Raw genomic sequence first — 18,760 nt, forward strand, 5'->3', positions numbered from 1 at the left:
GGAGACAGAGAGACTGATTACAGAACAGAGAGACATTTGTCCTGCAGAATGGAAGCTTTATCATGGCCAAGTTCTGCCAAAGCAAACCACCCTCAGTTTCCTTAATTTCTCCAAGGAGATGGCTTACCATATCCCTCTTTAAGATGACAGTCTAAAGACTAAAAGATATTTTGAGAACTATGAGGTACCGTCCTCCTACATCCAAACAATATGTATCCACTGGTTATTTTCAGGACAAAAATATTACCGGAGGAGAGGCTTTTTCCTCCATTTTTATCTCTTTATTAATAACATGAAGAGAAAGCCAGGTATAATTTACTGGATGACACAAAACAGAGAACTGACTGTTGGTTTTAGTTTGTATAAATAGAGCAGATGATAAAGATCCACCAATTATTGTATCTGGAGCCTACAGTGTACCCAGCCTGGAAGCCTTGGAAGTTTCCATTAAATGACCTTTAAGGATCACTCTACAGTTCCCACAGAATTATCCAGTAGGCACCTGTCTTAAATGTGGCCATTTCATGTAATTCTATGAAAACGGATCATTCTGAATGGTTTCAGCATGCCTGGGAAGACTTTCATCATTACACGATGAGGAAGCTAAAGATCACATGTTTGGGGTTTTTAGTAGGCTGGAGGCTTTTCTTGTGTCCTTGACCAACATGTTTTCCTCCTTGATGGATCTTAATGCATTCTGATGACTATCTTTTCGGCACCATTCCAGAATTAGCTGGACTCTAGCATGGATGTGATGCTCTGAGATCTTCCTGAATGACAGGTGTTCTACACATGCAAACACTAATTACTTAAAACGTGCACAGAATACTTCAGGTTACCCACTTTTTCAACTTGTGTGACCGGTGAATCTTCATAAAACTCCTAGCCTGCATAGCGTTATGGCTGTTTTCTGTCCTGAGCATCATTACTTGAGGGAAACTTTTTTGGGGGAGGCCCTCCCCCCCAAAAAGTGCTGTTTGTCTTATTACGTGAATATCAAATGGCAAACTATGCCTGAGATAGTTTCATCTTCGGGTGAAGGAAGTAACTTATCAGCCAGACAACATCCCCCCCAAAGTCAGCCTAGGCCCTGTTCACAAGGCCAGTCTCTGGGTATTGCCAGCTGGCACTCATCTTAAAACAGCAGAGCATAACTTTGGTATAAAAGTGGAACTTGACTTAAAAGGAAAGCAAAGAAAATGCCCAAAGCCAATAATAATTTTAACATCAAAAGAGGTCATAGAAAATGTGGACAGAAATCCTTGTAAAGGAAGAGCAAATTAACAAATTACCTGACAGTTGACGCAAACATTTTTAAAAAGTGGAAAGAGGCGAACAAATTACATTTTGCTTTCTACATAGCTGCTCTTCCCTGCTTTTTCACCCAAATTGCATTAATTGAATAATTCAGGAAAACATTTTTTTTTTCCTCCGTAAAAAGCCAAAGAAAATAACTTGATAATTGAGCCCATAATAAGCTTGCAGTAATAATACTGGCCTAGTGTCACGGCCGTCTTGATAGAACCACTGACGTGGACCTAAGGAGAGGGAAAGTGGGTGTGCCAATTCAGCCACGATCGTCCTGGAAGCAGTTAAAACTTTATAAGGTAAAGCACAAACGAGAACAATGCCTGTTCCAACTGAAAACACTGTCGAGTCTTGCTGCCGTTCATTAACCACAAGAGAGCTGGCAAAAACCCGAGTGAATGCTGACCTTCAGCTCTCTGAGGGGCGCTCGTTCCTCTATATCTTATTTCTTCAAAATATACATCAGGCATTGGATAATCTCTTATTGACACATTTCTTTTTATTCGAAGTGAACAGCAGACTTCTCTTATTCTACTTACTAAATACCAGCTGTCAAGGGCCTGTTTAAAAATGAAAGGACTTATCACCTTGTGTAAATGACAAGATTAATAATGTCTTGGGTTTCTGAGAACTTTATTCCAGTTATAGACCATGTTAAGGGCAGGCCAGGAGTTTGAGTGAAACCCTGTTCCTCTCCAGGATGCAGAACACATACATACATATGAAATGTTACCCCCCCGCCCCCGCCCAAGCACACGCCCAGATCATTCTCATGATCAAGAACGGAAAGGCAGGTCTTAGGTCTAAAAAGTCAAGTTATTATGAAACGTGCTTTAGTGACCTGTCTGATTACAACCAATGTGGTCTCACCGCGAAGAGGTATCAGAGGAAAAACTGTGTGCAAAGAGCTAGCTATTGCAAAAGTACCCCAAATTTGCAAACATAGCATGGAGATAGAGAACTGGCCTTGTTTGAGGTGCATAAGGGGTCTGTGGGTCACCTTGCCTTTGTTCAAGGTGAAGGTACAGAAATACAGAGGTATGAGGGAACTTATCAAAGAGTGGAGGGAAAGGTAAGAGCAAGGTGAGACCAAATCTAAAGCAATGTGCTACATCCACCCCGCAGAATAGTTTGTAAAGTTATCTACAAACATCAAAGGAAAGGACATCAGAATATCCAGGAAAAAAAAAAAAAAAGACAGAAAGAAAGAAAGAAGAAAAGAAGGAAAGAAAAGCTCAACAAATCAACTAGACGTTTGCCTACTTAACATTAAACACATGGGTGTTTCCAGATGTAAATGAAATTCAAAATAATTAACTGTTCTCACACTTCCCTTACATATTTGGTCCTCCTGAGAACCTATTCTGGAAAGAACTTTCTTCACCCAACTCTCTGCTTTTCCTCCCAGTACCAGCTCTTGGTCCTGAAAGCAACCGGGGGCAATTTCAGACTGTTAAAATGTAAAAATATTGAAGCATTGTCTGTCTCAAGAAAAATTCCCAGCTAAATGCCATGGGCACAGCAGTGTGGCTCTGTAATATTGTACAGGAACTTTGAGGAATATGGGGAAAATAATTAGGACTTCAAGGATAAAGAACCTTGGATATTATTATAGATCTTGTGTTTTATGGCTTGAATGTGATTGGAGCTTAATTTACTAGTGTCTTTGGTGTGGCCTTCTTCTACAAAGATAAATTACTATAGTTAACAGAGTATTTTCCAGAAGGTGGTAAAGGCTAGCAGCCAGGAGCTACAGCTACTTAGAAATTATGATTTTAACCGTTCATTACAGTGTTTTCAGAGTTGCTATCTCCAAAAACATCACTAACAATAATTTTGAAAACATGAAGAAACATCTAAAAACAATAAGGTTGAGTCTTTCTAGGAAGCATTAGGAAAGAAAACTGCCACAAAGCTCACTCTGGCCTGGGCGGGGGGCGGGGGGGGCAGGGAGGACCCTGAAATAAAATAACTTGCAGAAATCTACTGGAAAATTCAAACTTGGGAAAATCCCCTCAAATAAAATGCTTGTATAGAGGTATTAGGAAAATGTTAATCGCATAGCCTTTGTTTTTATGAGACAAACCAGATGACATCCTTTTTTCAACTTTACTTGAAAATCAAAATCCGTGCTGTTTCTAAGTACTTCTTTACCCCTAAACAAATCAAGTATGGGTTTTATCCAGTCCACATGTTTTGACTGTCTCACTATTACCAACCTGTCTTATCATCTCAGCAAGCACATTTATTCTCTTTTACAGAATTCCTCCACATCATTATAAAGCTGATCCACATTGATTAATTGATCCACATTGATCTTTAACATCAGAATTTCTAAAAATATCATCTTTGCAAAAATAAGCTATAATTTGTAAACCCTTGTTTTGTTCTGGGCCATCTTTTCCCTTCTTTGTGCACCATCATAATTATTGTAATGACTAGACTACAGTTGAAAGATTCATCTGACATCCTTCTTCCCTGTAGCCCAGGACTTACGCCTGTCTTCTTATTAAAATTCATTTTATGTAAACTTGAGCTCTATCTAAAAATTGGAGCAAAGAGAAACACTTTTTTTTTTTATAGTTTTTTGAGAGCGCTTCATCTGCTATTGTGTTGTACAGGTGAGTTGATATTGCTCGTGTCTAGTAATTACTCCTGGTCCAGGGTCTCTCTTTAAGGACATTAAATAATATCTCACACAATGTGATGAGTTGTGCTTATTCACCATTTGGCAGCTCTCATTCCTCATGGAAAAGAGAGCAGGAAAAAAAAAAAAAAACCCAAAAACAAAAACCAGACCTAGAGAATCTCTTAGGTCAGCTCTTTCTTATATCATTGTACCTGGTCTACCATTCACATTTCAAAGCTGTCTGAAATTGTAGTCTTAATTAACTTTTAGAACTATGTATACAAGCTTATAGAAGAATATGTTTATAAAATATGCATACATTATTTGGGTATCTGTTCTCTTTTGTCTTGTCAACTGGGCTAAGTATGATTGTATGCATATATCGCCTATCATACAAATCTGACTTTTACCTCTGACTTTCCTCTCTCGTTGTTTATGGGTGAACTTACTTGACCATGTAATGTCAATTTCACAATTATGTTATTTGATATGTACTCTGTTACCATCTTAGATTTCTGCCAGCAAAATACATAAATTTAAAACGAGTGCTTACAGAAATAATAGGTATGTGTCTAATATTGGCCTTTTATGTTTTTTCCTGATTAACAATTTCCCCTGATTTCTTCAGTTAAAATAAGTAAACATGCTATTCGTTATGGTCTGAAGCCAGCATATTTTCTTTTGAAAGCAGTATATTTTACAATGTGTGCCTCAAAAGTGACCGTGTTAAAATTATAAATGCCTACCCTAGTAAGCAACCTAATTCATGGTTAGCAATAGCAAAGTAGTTTTGCATTTTTTAATGCAATCAAGATTCCCAATGATGAGTATATTTACTATAAAATAGTAGATGCATAAATATTAAATGAAAAAATGTTTTGGCCACAAGTCCCATTCTTACCCCATCCTTTCATTGGTCCTACAACAGTTTTATCTGTCCAAGGAGATAGCTCCTATTGTCAGTAGGTATAGACAGCAAATAATTATTATGATATAACTACATTATCTCCTCTTACAGCTACCTTTTGAGGTCCGTCAGCTCCTTTATTGTAGGAAACATAACATGAAAAATTCATTCACTCACAACACCTATGCATTTCCCACATCTACAAATAGTGTATGCTCAAAAAGTGTTCGCTGTTGATGTGACAGTAACTCATATGATGGACTTGGGATATTTTCTGCTCTCAATCAATAGCCAATTTAATAATGTTTTCCTTTGTCAATAATGCCTCTTGTTTTCTTGCAGCAAAGGGAAAAAATAATTGATTGGGTTATTATTTTGGATATATGTTGAAGATTTTTAAATGATACCTATTTAAACCTAATTTTACAATTTACTACCTCTTCTACAGTTTCGTCAGGAAAAATTATCTGGTGGCTGGTAAAATGCCAAAGAATAATCTCATAATGATGATTGAAATAGAGTCTTAGACCATATGACGCTAACATTACTTAACAGCTTTCAATTGGAAACATCTAATTTAAACTTTTCTTTTTCTTGGTGGTGATTTTCACAGTAAGTTTGCCAAACAACCATTTTAATATGATCTTTGAAACATATTTGATTTAGGTAACCATTGGGTTAAAAGAAATAAATGATGGACAACATAATTAAATTCTAACCCAACAGTGTTTATAAAACAAAAATTAACAGGCTAAAACCTTTTGTTGTTTTAGTTATTGTCATACTAAGTTACAAGATTCATAACCTAACTTTATTGAGTGCAAAATATGCTTCATGATATTTTCATGATCTTATTTCATAGTTATTGTTATTAAAGTTAACCTCACTGCATGGGCCTCCATAAAGCAATTTCCAGCAGTGATATTTTTTAACTTTTCACATATACAAAAAAAAGGGGGGGGGAGTATTCTGATTAACCTAAAAGTGTTTCTCATTTATAAATAGGCAAATCAATATAAAATGCACAGTCAGATAAGTCCTCATGTAGATCATACATACACACACACACACACACATATATATATATCTACCTACTATTTCAAGTAAAATCTATATAATATTTCAAGTGTATCACTTCCAATTTCTGCACAAATTCATAAAGTGTTATTGAGTTGCTCAATACTCTCTATGAATGTTTCCCTATTATGGTGGTAAAGAAAAAAAGGTAAAGAACAACTAGCAATAAATAGCACACTGTCCTTAAATCATTCAAGCACATTCAGAAAACTGGAGCATTTATAAAGTCACAAAGTGAGTAAGCTACCCAAAAAAGTAGCACTGAAAGAAAGTAGTACTGCAAATAACTTTATTCTGCATCTTACTCATATTTGTGCATTACCTTTCACCATATCAACAAACAGGCCACAAGGGTCTACTGCAGCTCACTGTTATTTTTATTCTTCAGGCTTCACTGATACTTTAGTGCTCTCAAAGAAAGACAAGAAAATCTTTACAACATACCTGGTCATTTATCTGGCATGCAACGAGGTTGTGCTGATCATAACAGCCAGCGAACCTGATGTACTTGAGCCAGCTTCCTACATCTGGTTGACTAGCATCTATGCAGAACTTCACATTGCAAAACTCATCTAAGATCTGGAAGGAAGAAGATGAGAACAATCAATTCCCATATCAGTTCATTCATTAGAATGGTTAATTGCTTGAAAATATTTTATTCGAGTGTATAGTCCTCCTTTATGCCCTTTAAAAAAAAAGTCAGACAGCATGCATATTAATAAAGGAGGAATAATAATAAGTTATCTTAGAAGCAGCAATGTACTAATTTTTAAAAAACAAAGCAATTGTACATTATTGCAAAAACTGATCAATCGGTTTTTAAAAATGCTTGTTTCCCTGTTATGCATGAATGAGTGCTATTGACTTAATTTTATTCAATGTAATTTTTACAAAAAACACAATATTGAACAGCATATATTAACCTAATACTTCTAAACTAAGTAGTCCATGTTTTAGGTTCAGATTGTCTTCCCATGTAAGTGTATACTTTCACATTTTTGCCCTTTAAATAAATTCAATTCAAAAACTTTAAAGATCATTAAATTCTTTTCGCTTTGCATTTCACTACCATGAAACAATTGAATCACATCCTTAATGGAAAAAGATAATAAGATTTGTCTCATAGATGTTTCTGCCCAAACTTAAGAAAAATAAATGAAAACAAACGATTGGTGAACACTCATGCAAAATATGGCAAACTAATGATTTAGTTAACAGCTGCCAATGCATGTTTCAATTTCACATTTAGTAAGCAAAAAGAAAAAGAAAAAAAACTGGCTTGTGAACAGGTAAAAAATATATATAATAATATTGTAATAAATTGCCACCATTATCTATGGCTGTGTACTGTTATTTTTCACGAGATTTTACATTTGGCCTATCCTGAATATTAATCATTACTTAGGACACCTTAAACAAAAATTGAAATGGGAAACGTCCCTCTGTAAGGTTTTCCACACTTAAACGCAGCTATTCTGATTCACTAGCAGCAATAATGTTTTAAACATCAATAGCAAAAACTGCAGAGCTGTTGACCTAATGGCGAGTAACTAGAAAGGGTGGTAATGTTAATGTCAATCAGTTAATGCAAACTTGAGGAAGTTTCCTATCACAGACTAAATAAGACAGCCTAGAACAAAAAATAATGAATTAAATAACTCCCACAGAACCCTGCCGTATTTACACCCATCTAAAAGTAAAAATTAAACTCTTGGATGCATAGACCAAAAGCAATCTTGCATAGAATTTCAGGTAATCACCTAGTTGCAGATTCAACTCATTAACTCACCCACAAACTTCAAGAAGAAGCCCAGTGCTCTGAGGGCTCTAGTCAAGAGGCATTATGAATAAGCCTTTGGCCATGAGGCAATTAAAGGGCAATAAGTAGTCCCACGATTTAAGAAAGAAAAATCAAAACAGAAGATAGGGATAATAATTGCTACACACACAGACACCCACACAACACAAATCAGGTCGTTTTCAAAACACCTCTTCACACTAACAACAGAAAGTCTGCGTTTAAATACCCTCTCTAGTGAGAAAGACAAATGTTAACAATTTCTCATTTTTAAAATCACAAACTTTAAGTTGTTTTCCTCAACTCTCAATGCTGAGTGACTCCAATGGCAACTTGAGAAACCCCCGCCCCCCAGATGTCTACGGGGAGCATAAATAACAACAGCAATACACATTTTAAAATAGTAAAAAAGTTGGGATTTTTGTTTTGTTTGGGTTTTTTTTTTTTTTGACTTGTTTGGTTTCTGGCTATCTTTTATTATTTGTTTTCTTGACTAGCAAAAAAAAAAAAGGCAGTTCTACTGACACACTAGAGAAATATTTAATGAAGGAAATAGGGTGAAGTCAGTGAAATGCAACACCAGTTCCATTTCATATTTGCAGAAAGACGTGGAAAACTTGTTAATTTCAAAGTCAAGCATCATCTATCCCCTTAGCTTTCGAGCATTCCCTTTTGCGGGGGCAGGGAGTTAAGGATTGCCTCTACTGCACATAAAAATCCTAGGTGTAATTTTATTCCGTGTTAACATTATTGCCATTGCCACTGTCAACAGTGGAATTAATTTAAAAACAGGTTCATTTCCAAAGAATGTCTTTTTGCAGATATGTTACATGGATCATTCAACTATTTCCCCGACATTAGTACCTTTCTGACTCTCCATATTCTTGCCCCAAGACAAAAATCTGAACTTTCTCCAGAAACGTTCCCTACCCCACCCCACCCCCCCACCCCCCACCCCAGCCCCAGCCCCAGCCCCAGCCCCAGCCCCCCGGGGGTGAATTATCCACTTTTGATTTGCCAAGAGAACTGCATTTGTCTCCCCCAATGTCTTCATCGTCTCGGAAATCTCGAATGAAATAAAGTAAGAACGCATCTTCCGTCATTTCAGCTAACACACTCCTGTGTTTTTTTTTTTTTTTCTTTAAAGCTGTCAAGTTCCAAAGATAGCTTAGAAAGAAGGAAGGAGGGAAGAAGGAAAGAAAAGAAAAAAAGAAAGAAAGAAAGGAAGAAAAGAAAGAAAGAAAGAAAGAAAGAAAGAAAGAAAGAAAGAAAGAAAGAAGAAAGAGAAAGGAAAGAAAGAAAGAAGAAAGGATAAAGAAATAAAAAAAAAGAAAAAAGAAAGAGAAAGAAAGAAAAGAAAGAAAGAAAGAAAGAAAGAAAGAAAGAAAGAAAGAAAGAAAGAAAGAAAAAAGAAAGGAAGAAGGAAAGGAAGAAAATAAAAAAGAATTCCCTTTAGGTGGACTCAGAGAAAGGCCCTTTCAAGAAACCAACAGCAAAAGGAAAGAAGGGGAAAAAAATCCCCAGGATCCAGCCAAAGGGTCCGAGTGTGACTTTCTCGCGAAGCAGCGCGCGGTGTTGGACAGCTCGGCTGCACTTGGCAAGGTGGCCCCGGCCCCGAGAGCGGCTCCAAAGTCGCGTGGCCGGTGCCAGGAATTCAGATTTTGGCAAAACCCCACCTTCTGCGTCCCTGATACCGACGGACAGACACCCGGCGGGAGGGGAGGGAGGGAGGGAGGGAGAAGCGCGGGAGGAAAGAAGGCCCGCAGCCCGCGGACAGACCCGCCGGAGGCCGGGCGACCCACCCCGGAGACGCGTCCACACCGCACCGCTGCCCCGGAGGGACGAGGAGGGACGAGGAGGGACCAGGACGCCGCCGGCGCGGGCCGCGTAGATGAGCCGCCGGGCTCCGCGGGGCCGCGGGCGAGTGGGAAGAGCGGCCGGGGGCGGGGTGGGGGGAGGCGGCGGGGGGCGCCCCGGGGAAGGGGTGCCAAGGCAGGAAACTCTCCCGAGTTACAGCCTCTGCACATCGCCAAGACTCTTTTTTTCTTTTTTTTTTTTCTTTTTTTTTTTTTTTTGAGAGAGTTCTCTTACCTTCAGATTTCTATGGCCTCAAACTCAGCAATAAAAGGCAATCACAGAAGAATGAAAACAAACAAAATACCATCATCGGCAGCCCCCAGCTTTCCTGCACGAAAATCCTTTCAAACGATCCCGAACCACATTTCGGGATGTTTTAAAAAAACAAAAACAAAAAAACCAAAAAACAAAAAATAAAAAAAAAAAAATAAAAACAAAGAAAAAAAGAAAAAAAGAAAAAAAAAAAAGCCTCGCGTCTCGATTTCCGAATAGGTCTCTCTGATAACTTTGTCCGCCTCTAGGATCTGCTCGCCAGGACCACGCGTTTCAGATTTATTGTCCGCCAACTGTGTATTTTTAAGACCAGAAATGAAGTCTCCTCTCGTCTGGGTGACCCGGGTTTGGTGTGTTTGGGCTTTTTTTTTTTTTCTTTTTTTTTTTTTTCCCTTTCTTTCCCCCTCTCTCCCCTTTCCCTCAATGAGCTCGGAGCTGTTCCTTCTGGTTCACATCACCTCCCTCTTTTCTCACTTTCTCTTGCTCTTATCAGCCCGATGTGTAATGAAAGTTATCTGAAACCCACTAAAACTTCTTCCCCTTCTCTCTCTCCCAGTTCCGAGGGGTGGGGTGGGGTGGGGGTAGGGGTGGGGTGGGGGTAGGGGTGGGGTGGGGGGGGACAGGCAGGAGGAGGGGAGCCTGAGAAGGTGGGGGGGCCCGGGGAGGCGAGGGCAGCGGGAGCCCCCCTGCGAGATCCTCCGCAGCGCCGTCCCCGGTGCGAGACCCTCCCGGGATCGTCCCCTTTCGCAACTCCAAGCGCAGCCGCCGGGTTTCTATTTCACGGACTGTCTCTTTAAAGAGGATCTGCTCGGCCATCCAGAAAGAACCCGGGGCGAGGGAGAAAGGGAGCTATCTCCCGCCGCCCAGAGTGATCGGAAGCCAGACGACGGGCTCCTCTTTCAGTAAATTTTTAAAGTGACAGCAGCCTCCTCTGGCGGGAGAGGTCACAAAAAGGTCGCCGAGACCCAAGTCCTATAGGGACGGACTGACTGTGGATACACCATCCCCCTTAAACATGTAGATTTCCCCGGGTAAACAACCAATGGGGAGATCTCGCCAGGCAGGATTTCTTTCCCTAGGGAAATAGCCTCTGTTTCGCTTGTCCTGAAAGCACAAGTGTAAGTGTGCGTGTGTGTGCGTGTGTGTGTGTGTGTGTGTGTGTGTAGATGTTGGAGAGGGGGGATGGGAGCGATCGGCTGGAGAGGTGCTTTTGGGGCGGGGGGTGCGAGGGTGTGTGCACCCAGGCTGGGGGTGGGGCGGCGCCGGAGGGGGCGAGCTTGGGGTGTAGGGTAGAGAGACACTGGCTCCTGCTCACACCTCAGTCATTAGTTCACAGGTTTCCCAGAAAACAGCAGCCGTCATGACACTGAAAGTTGACCTGTCCATTTCCAGTTTTCTGCTAAGCATCTTTTAAAAATGATGATTATTGAAATGCATCCTCTGTTCCCTCCAGTATTATAGTTAGGTCAGCTGAAGAGCATGCTACTTTTTCAAGCCATAGTTTCCTTAAAAGAAGTCATTTACAGAATCTGAAACTTTTTTTTTTTTTTTTTGGCATGTAACCTGCCCCAAGAGTGTTAAGGTGTTAAGGGCTTGGAGCGATGGACGATTATGAGGGTTTTGTTTGTTTGTTTGTTTGTTTGCGTTTGTTTGTTTGCCAGATTCTGTGATAGGTCCATTAAAACACCATGAACGTTTCTTAAAAAAAAAAAAGTGGAATGAAGCAGTTTCACAGCTCAGGTTATTCTTAGAAACTTCTTAACATTATCAACGCTGCTTTGGGGGATCAGTCGTAGTGTCCGGGGTGATGAATTAACTTTCTAATGCACAGGGTCAGTTTCCATCAAAACTTTTCAGAAACGGCCCTGGAAGAGAGAATATAGGGAATGCGTGGCCAAACCCAAAGAGCCTACGGGTGTACCTAGGGCCACCCTTGGAAAAATCTAGTAAAACCCACCGGTTCAATGGAAAGAAGTGCTTGTTATCACAAAACCCCATTCATAAAAATAAACGAACAAATCCAACTCCTGGGCTCGACAATGGGAAGTTCAGCCGAGGGAGCGGGTCGCAGGGACCCTCGCGGGGTCGGGGGCGCGGAGGGGGCGCGGAGGGGCCCGCGGAGGATGCTCAGCTCTGTCAGCAACCGGGGACCACGCCAAGTCCCCTTTTTGTTCTTCTCCAAGTGCAAACAGACGTGTACATCTAGTCGATGTATCTTTCCCCAAAATGCTGATTGGAAAACAAACAAAAAAAAAATAGTAACAAAAGGGAGGGAGGTGGGGGGGGGGGAGAGAGAAATGACAAGAGGTGGTGACTAATTCGTTTCGGGGGCCTGTTATCTGTGACATTGAACTGTTATTTCAGATAATGGCCATTGTTTGAGGGAAAATCGCACAGCCAGCCGTGGTAGGTAGGACAGGAAAAATCCTTTGTAAATAACCTAAAACCCGGGCAGATATTCCCATGGAGCTCGGCGCTTGAGAACCTTTAAGAGCTCCCGGTTTGCTGCCACGGATTCCGGCCCTTCCTCGACTTGCCCATTGTCGGAGCCCTTTTTTTTTTTTTTTTTTTTTTTTTTAATTTAGCCATAAATTGGACCGGCTCGAGCTATGAGCTGTTCTATTTTCTTCCTGTCAGGATGAGGGATTTGTTTTATGATGCATTGTGTATTAAATACAAGTAATCTGGGGAACCGATTGCTTCAGACAGTGCGGCCCGATCAGGGGGTCTGAGAGCTCAGCGCCCCAATCCCCCCGCCCCGGCCCCCCACCCCCACCCCCTCCTTGCCCTTTACAAAAAAAAAAAAAAAGCGGCTCTGAAAAGGAGGAAACGTCGGTGGGTAAACAAAAGGTCGAGCAGAATCAGCGGCAGGTCCCGGCTAAATTAGGATTCCGTGGAAAGGGCCTCCGAGTTTTTTTTTTTTTTTTTTTTTTTTTTTTTTTTCCTTATATTGGGTTCGGGTGGGGGAGGCGGGGCGACTCTGGAAGCCCGGGCACCTGCAGGTGCGGCAGGAGGCCGGTAGATGGCGTTGCGCCCCGAATTAAGGCCCCGCGGCCGCGGCTCTAACCGCCCAGGTGCAGCAGCCGCCGCCTGGGGCTGGGACCGAGCCCGGGCCGCGGGGCCACCGGGCTGAGCCGGGGCCACCTCTGCCGGGGGCGCTCCCTCCTCCAGGCAGGGCCAGAAGAGTGAACGCCTCCTCTCTGAAACCTTGCAGAGATTTATCTCGAGGGATGGGGGGTTACTTGGCCTCATCATTATTATTTTATTAATAGCATCATCATCCGTCTTGCTCCCCACTGAATAACTGGCGACAGGGACTCAAGGAAATCATCAGAAGGACCCGGGCAAACACTAAATATTAATCTCTCTCCCTCGCTCCCCCCCCCCACCCGCACCCACCACCGCCTTGGCTCCCGCGCTGCTCCCCTTCTCTCCCACCCCGCCCCCCTCTCTTGTTTGATGATAGGAGATGTGCAAACTCCATATAAAGACGGAGTCACCCCGCTTTTGGACCCCGAGGGCGCAGCGGGAAGTGTCAGAGGAAGGTCCTGAAACCCCAGGGTAGGCAGATGGGCCTTGCTTCTCCTGGAAGGAGCCTCTTGCCATCTAAATGACCGTTTGGGAGAAGACCCTGGCCCACGGCCTCCCCCTGGGAGAAGTGCACCAGAGGAGGAGGCCGGAGCTGGAGGCCAAGGTGGTGGCAGAGGGGGGGGCCCGGGGGCTGGCTTTCCTCCCTGGGTAACTGGCTCTCCATCAGGAGGCTTCTAAAACAATAAATAAATACAAGGAGCCAAATACCACCACCAATTCCCTTTATTCTTTGGGATTTCTGGTGAAATCTGTTTACAGTAGTTCCCAGTTACAAATTAATCTGCAAAAGCCGCTGTCTGCTCAGCAGTAATCAGTAACATGCGTGTTCTGCAGTGTTTAGCGCTGCCCTTGAAATGGGCTATTAAAAATAATGGTTTTACTATAATCTCAAACCAACTTTAATTTGCAAACATGTATCAGGACAAATGATCTAAATATTAAGGGGATGGCACAGAGGCGCCCACGACAGCAAACGTATAGCTCTGGGGGAAAGCAGAAAAGAAGAGTGATTCATCAGCGGTGTTTAAAGAGAGAATCGGACTGTTCAAGCATTCTTTTCCAGAAGGAATTATTGTCTTTTCTCTCTCTCGTTCTGTTAATTGCGGCGTACCAGGAAAAAGGCATCGGAAAATATGAGGTTTGAGTGTGAGTTGATAGATTTTCTGGGAGCTGTAAAGATCCCCCTTTGGCTGATGGCAGGGCTGAGGTGGGAGAGGTTAATGTGTTTTCTTCCTGGTTTGAAAAGGGCATAAACCCTCCTCAGGCCCCTTCCTTCCTCCCCCATCCGCGAGGATTGCAGAATCTTTAAAAGGCTCAAAGATTTCCAATAAGGCCACTGGCTCTGCCTCCATTGTGTAACTGTTTATTTAAAATAAGTCAATATATTAGTTAAAGCAGTAAGAAGTTAGTGCTCCAGTATTCAAGGGATTCCCCCAAGACTGTAAGCTGATGCCTCTTTTAAGCCTTAAACTTCATGGTTGTCCCAGAAGTAAAAGTTCTGCTAATGGAGACCCTATGGGCATGGTACATTCCAGCACGTCATTAAAGGAAAGAAAAGCAGTCCAGCCAAAGCCAGATGAAATGACTGCACTGTCCACTTTTAATAGGCTTCCTGTGGACAAACAGCCCTGTAACGCTCTGCAGAGGACAATATTTAAAAACAAGACAACTTGCTGGCAGTTTTCAATACCATAAAGTTAATAAAGTATGTTCCCATTCACCCTGACATTATGTTTTTAGTTTATAGAGGAAGGCACTTTATAACCTCAGCCTAAGTAGAGTTCCCTTAATTCCGCAGCTTTGGGTTTCTTGAGGTGGCTAAATATACACTGAAGTTCAAGCCTGACATTTTTGTTTTAACACTGGGTGTTGTTTTGGGGTGTTTTTTGTTTTTTTTTTGTTTTTTTTGTTTTTTTGTAGCTTTTCAAGAACGTACAAGTGCATTTTTACATTTCTCAAGTGCAATTTCATTCATGGAGATCCTGTGAAATCTTGTTTCATACAGTTCACGTCCAGAAACATGAAACAATCTGAGAAATTGACATTTGGCCGAACAATAACTGCTTGCTAATTAAATTAGCTTCATGTATAGATATTGATGTGTGTTTAAAAAGAAAATCGATGCTTCCTTTAACACATCGCAATAGGATTTCGTAAAACTTAGCCGAGACGACGATAAGAAAAAAAATACATATGTCTTTAGGATTCAAGAGACTCCCCCGTTGCTTCTCATATAAATATTTTCTCCCAATACAGAAGCTCCAATTTGTCTCTCCTCTTTCTTTCTCTCCAAATTCTCGACCACCTACAAGTTCTTCTCCCAAATACTTTTACTTAAAAGTGAGGCTTTTGATGAAGCACCACATTTAGCAAGAGAAACTAGATCAGAAAGCCATGGAATCAAAGGCAATATTTAGTTTAATTTTTAGTCTATATGTTTTCATCAGGGGAGTATTTCACAAGATGGGCTCACCTCAATTTGAAGGTGAATTCTGTGGTTCTGGGTAGGTAGACCCAAACAAAATAGTCCAGCACAAAAAAAAAATTTATAAACAAAAAGGGCTCTGAATGTCTATAGTCACCAACATACATCATCGCTGCTCAGCAAAGATATTTCTGGTCTCTCTTGATGGATTTTGTCCTTTTTAAATTTTTATTTTATTTTAAATCTATGGGTGTGGGGGGGAACTGTTGAAAAAAAAAAGAAAAAAGGAAATTAAAGGTAAAAAAAATGTAAATAAAAAATTTCCCTTGGTCTGGAAATGGGCCCTACTGAAAGCATGTTAATCTCCACCTCAGTAATTTGGTTCTCCAGGAGAAGACAGAAGCCCTGCTGCTGTGCCCTGCACTTCATAAATCACATCTTTATGTGGACAAGGTCAGGGCACCTAACAGCTCAGACATGGGCTTTTGCAGTGGCTCGAGGATTCAGGCATGTTTACTCTCCCGCTTGGCTCTCCGAGGAGTAGTCCAGCACGCTTCTAATTACTTTTGATTATTTTCATTTGCTGGGGTCAGTCTGGCTTGCCAGGACTGCTGGAGGGTTGATTTCCTACAAATCTTGATGTCTTTGTAGGACGGCACTGTGTGCGTTCAGAATTAGCACCCCGTTATTGTCCCTCCAGCATGGGATCCTTCATAACAGATACTGTGATATAAAAGTTTCCCCAGTGAACCATTACCTACTTCCTATTGTATTAATTAACTACACAAGCGTAATCACCTATCTGATCTTTTTCTTAAAAAAAAAAAAAAAAAAAAAAGGCAGGCGACTTTCTTACCAGTTGAGTATTTTATAGTATATTTGGCCAGGATGAAAGTGAATTTCCTTTTTATTTATTTATTTTGCTTTGACTTTAAATATATTTAGTAATGACTAGCAGGTCTTTGGAAACTAAGATGAAATACTTTGCTGAGACAACAGCTCGAGTGAATAAATTATTATAGTCAAAGATTTATTTCCTAAACTCCAATTAAGACTGCCATATTTAAAGTATTTTTTGTTGGGCTATTTTGATGTATTTCAGTCCTAAGCTATTACGCTGAGTGGTTATTTTGTGTCTAAAGCACAACAACAACAAAAAATTTATACCAAGTTTAAATGAAAACACTGTTATAAAATAAAAACTTTAATGAAATATGTTTGAGTAAAATTTTGGTTGAGAAAAAGAGACAAAATACTATTGTTTTTCTCTTCCTTATCCACCCAAAGTAGAAGTGCTTAATGATCTGATGTGTATGCATTGAAAGAGGCCTTTAAAAAAATGAACAAATAAATATTCACAGAAAACAAAAAACAAATATTCACCAAAAAATACATAACATCGATCTGGTTTGTTTGGACAGTAAGCACTGTAGATCACTGAGCAAAAATTACTATTGTCTTTTCTTTTTATGGATGATAACTTGGATCATGATTATAATTAGTCTCAAAAAGCCAAAGCCCTTACTCTTCCTAACTTTAGATCAAAGAATGAAATGCCTTTAGAATTAACCTCAACTCTTTTGGGAATTAACTTTTAATTACTTTATTAATTTTAATTAATATAATCTTTCAGGACACTATTTAGCACATTATGCAGTAACTCTAGGGTCAGCTTCTTTCCCGAGTCTATAAAAACACCATTTCAGAGTGCTTCTAGATTCGTAATTATGTGGGGAAAGTGAGTTGGAAGACCTTTGTCTACTCCTGTCTCCACTCCTAACTATGTGCCTGTGGGTAAGTCACTTAACCTTTGAGTTCGGTTCCATGAAAGTTTCATAATATCAGCCTACCTCGAGTTTTGGGAAAACAAATTGAGTAATAAGAGTGAGAACCGCTCTGAGTTCATGGGAACAGGTCAAAATACTGCACGTTTCACAGTATTGGTGTTGGTATAATGGGCTGGAAGAGACTTACATACACACACGATGAGGAAGACAGTCTAGTCTATATTTTGAGGAATGGCAAAATATAAGTATTTTTCTACCTTTTTTCTTCCATTCCAATGTCAGTTGCCCTAATCCTTACCCTGACCTACGGAAGAAAAGAATTTTAAGAAAAATGTTGTTTCTCTCTCAAGCTGTGCTGCCCCCGAAGATGTCTGTCTCTGTCTGGCTTGCAGCTGAGTTTGTTCTGTCCCCCCCACTGTGTTCTCTGCCAATCAGTACGAAGGAGACCTCTGAGGCAGAGGTAAAATGCCAAGGAGACTCAAGATCCCTAAAAACCAGGTTAGGAATCCATACACAAACACACACACACACACACACACACACACACACATCCGGATGACTTTTAGGTTAATATTTATTACCAAGACCAGGAAATTTATTCTCTACCGTGTCCTCTGGTAGACTTGAAGTGCCAGGGTAGCACAGATAGGGTCTATCATATTTGTGTCCATTGCCCAGAGCCTTATTTAACACCAAGCATACAGTAGGTATTCAGTAGATGTTTGCTGAAAAGAGGCATCAGGACCTTCCTTGATGTTCATTCCCACCTAACTTGGATGCCCAGCTTGGATGCCTCTTAACCTCTTGTCTGAATTATGGCAATGACCTCCTAAAAGATCTCTGACCATGGCTCGCCTTCCCACCAGTTTATTAAAGCTCAACACTGTTCATCTTCCCAAGCATCAGCTGTTAATCGCTACCCTGCTTAAAAGTCTTCAATGGGTTTCAGCTGTCTAAACGTTTCAGCATAAACTCATTCCATTTTTTTGAACATTAGATGAAGCCATATATGTAAATCACTTAGAATCATGGACGGTGCCTCGCGTATGGTCAATCAAAATAGATATTATTATTATTGATTACTGAAATAATTGTTACTATAGCCATTATCGCTCCTCAGCCTGTAATTCATTTTGCCTTGATTATCTTGGATGAAATCTTATCTGCCCTTCAAAGACCTCCCCTTTTTATGCCCAGTGATTGCTACCAACCAAGCTTGACCTTTCCATCATTCACCCCAAATCATCCGTGCTTCTCTCCTGGTTCATAGCCAGTTCTATCTTACCTAGCGGTAGTATCTATAATGCTTTTCAGTGTTTATTATTAAAATCATCAAAAATCCTCCTGAAGGGTCATTATAAGATTCTTAACGATGGAATCAAGTTTTATTCGCACTGACATCTTCAGCAGCATCTTTTCATTATGGGCTGAAACCACCTTTGAATTTCCCTTGCAAGACTGAATTAATTATGGCTAGATGTATGAGGAATTGCTGCATTAAATATCCAAGCAAACTAGCCTACTTAACATCCTCCCCCATGGGAACCAACCGAGGCACTGATAAGTCTCTTTTAGGGAATTTAGAGATAGAAATTCCTGCCACTGCTAC

At 40.7% G+C, this 18,760-nt stretch overlaps 1 protein-coding gene across 14 annotated transcripts in view; it reads right to left on the reverse strand.

The window, feature by feature from the left end:
- MECOM (MDS1 and EVI1 complex locus) overlaps positions 1-18,760 on the reverse strand; it is a 552,464-nt gene that overhangs the window by 53,873 nt on the left and 479,831 nt on the right. For 10 of the 14 annotated variants that reach the window (XM_077880241.1, XM_077880235.1, XM_077880234.1 and 7 more), the window contains one exon: positions 6,366-6,500. In XM_077880241.1, coding sequence (XP_077736367.1) covers positions 6,366-6,500 — 135 coding nt within the window. Of the gene's footprint in view, positions 1-6,365; positions 6,501-7,710; positions 8,622-8,726; positions 9,173-9,521; positions 9,660-9,810; positions 10,413-18,760 lie in introns of those variants that run through there. The other 4 variants (XM_077880245.1, XM_077880239.1, XM_077880240.1 and 1 more) reach the window with 4 other exon arrangements.

Source organism: Canis aureus, chromosome 31, assembly GCF_053574225.1.
Source record: "Canis aureus isolate CA01 chromosome 31, VMU_Caureus_v.1.0, whole genome shotgun sequence".
In the NCBI taxonomy this organism is placed as follows: domain Eukaryota; kingdom Metazoa; phylum Chordata; class Mammalia; order Carnivora; family Canidae; genus Canis; species Canis aureus.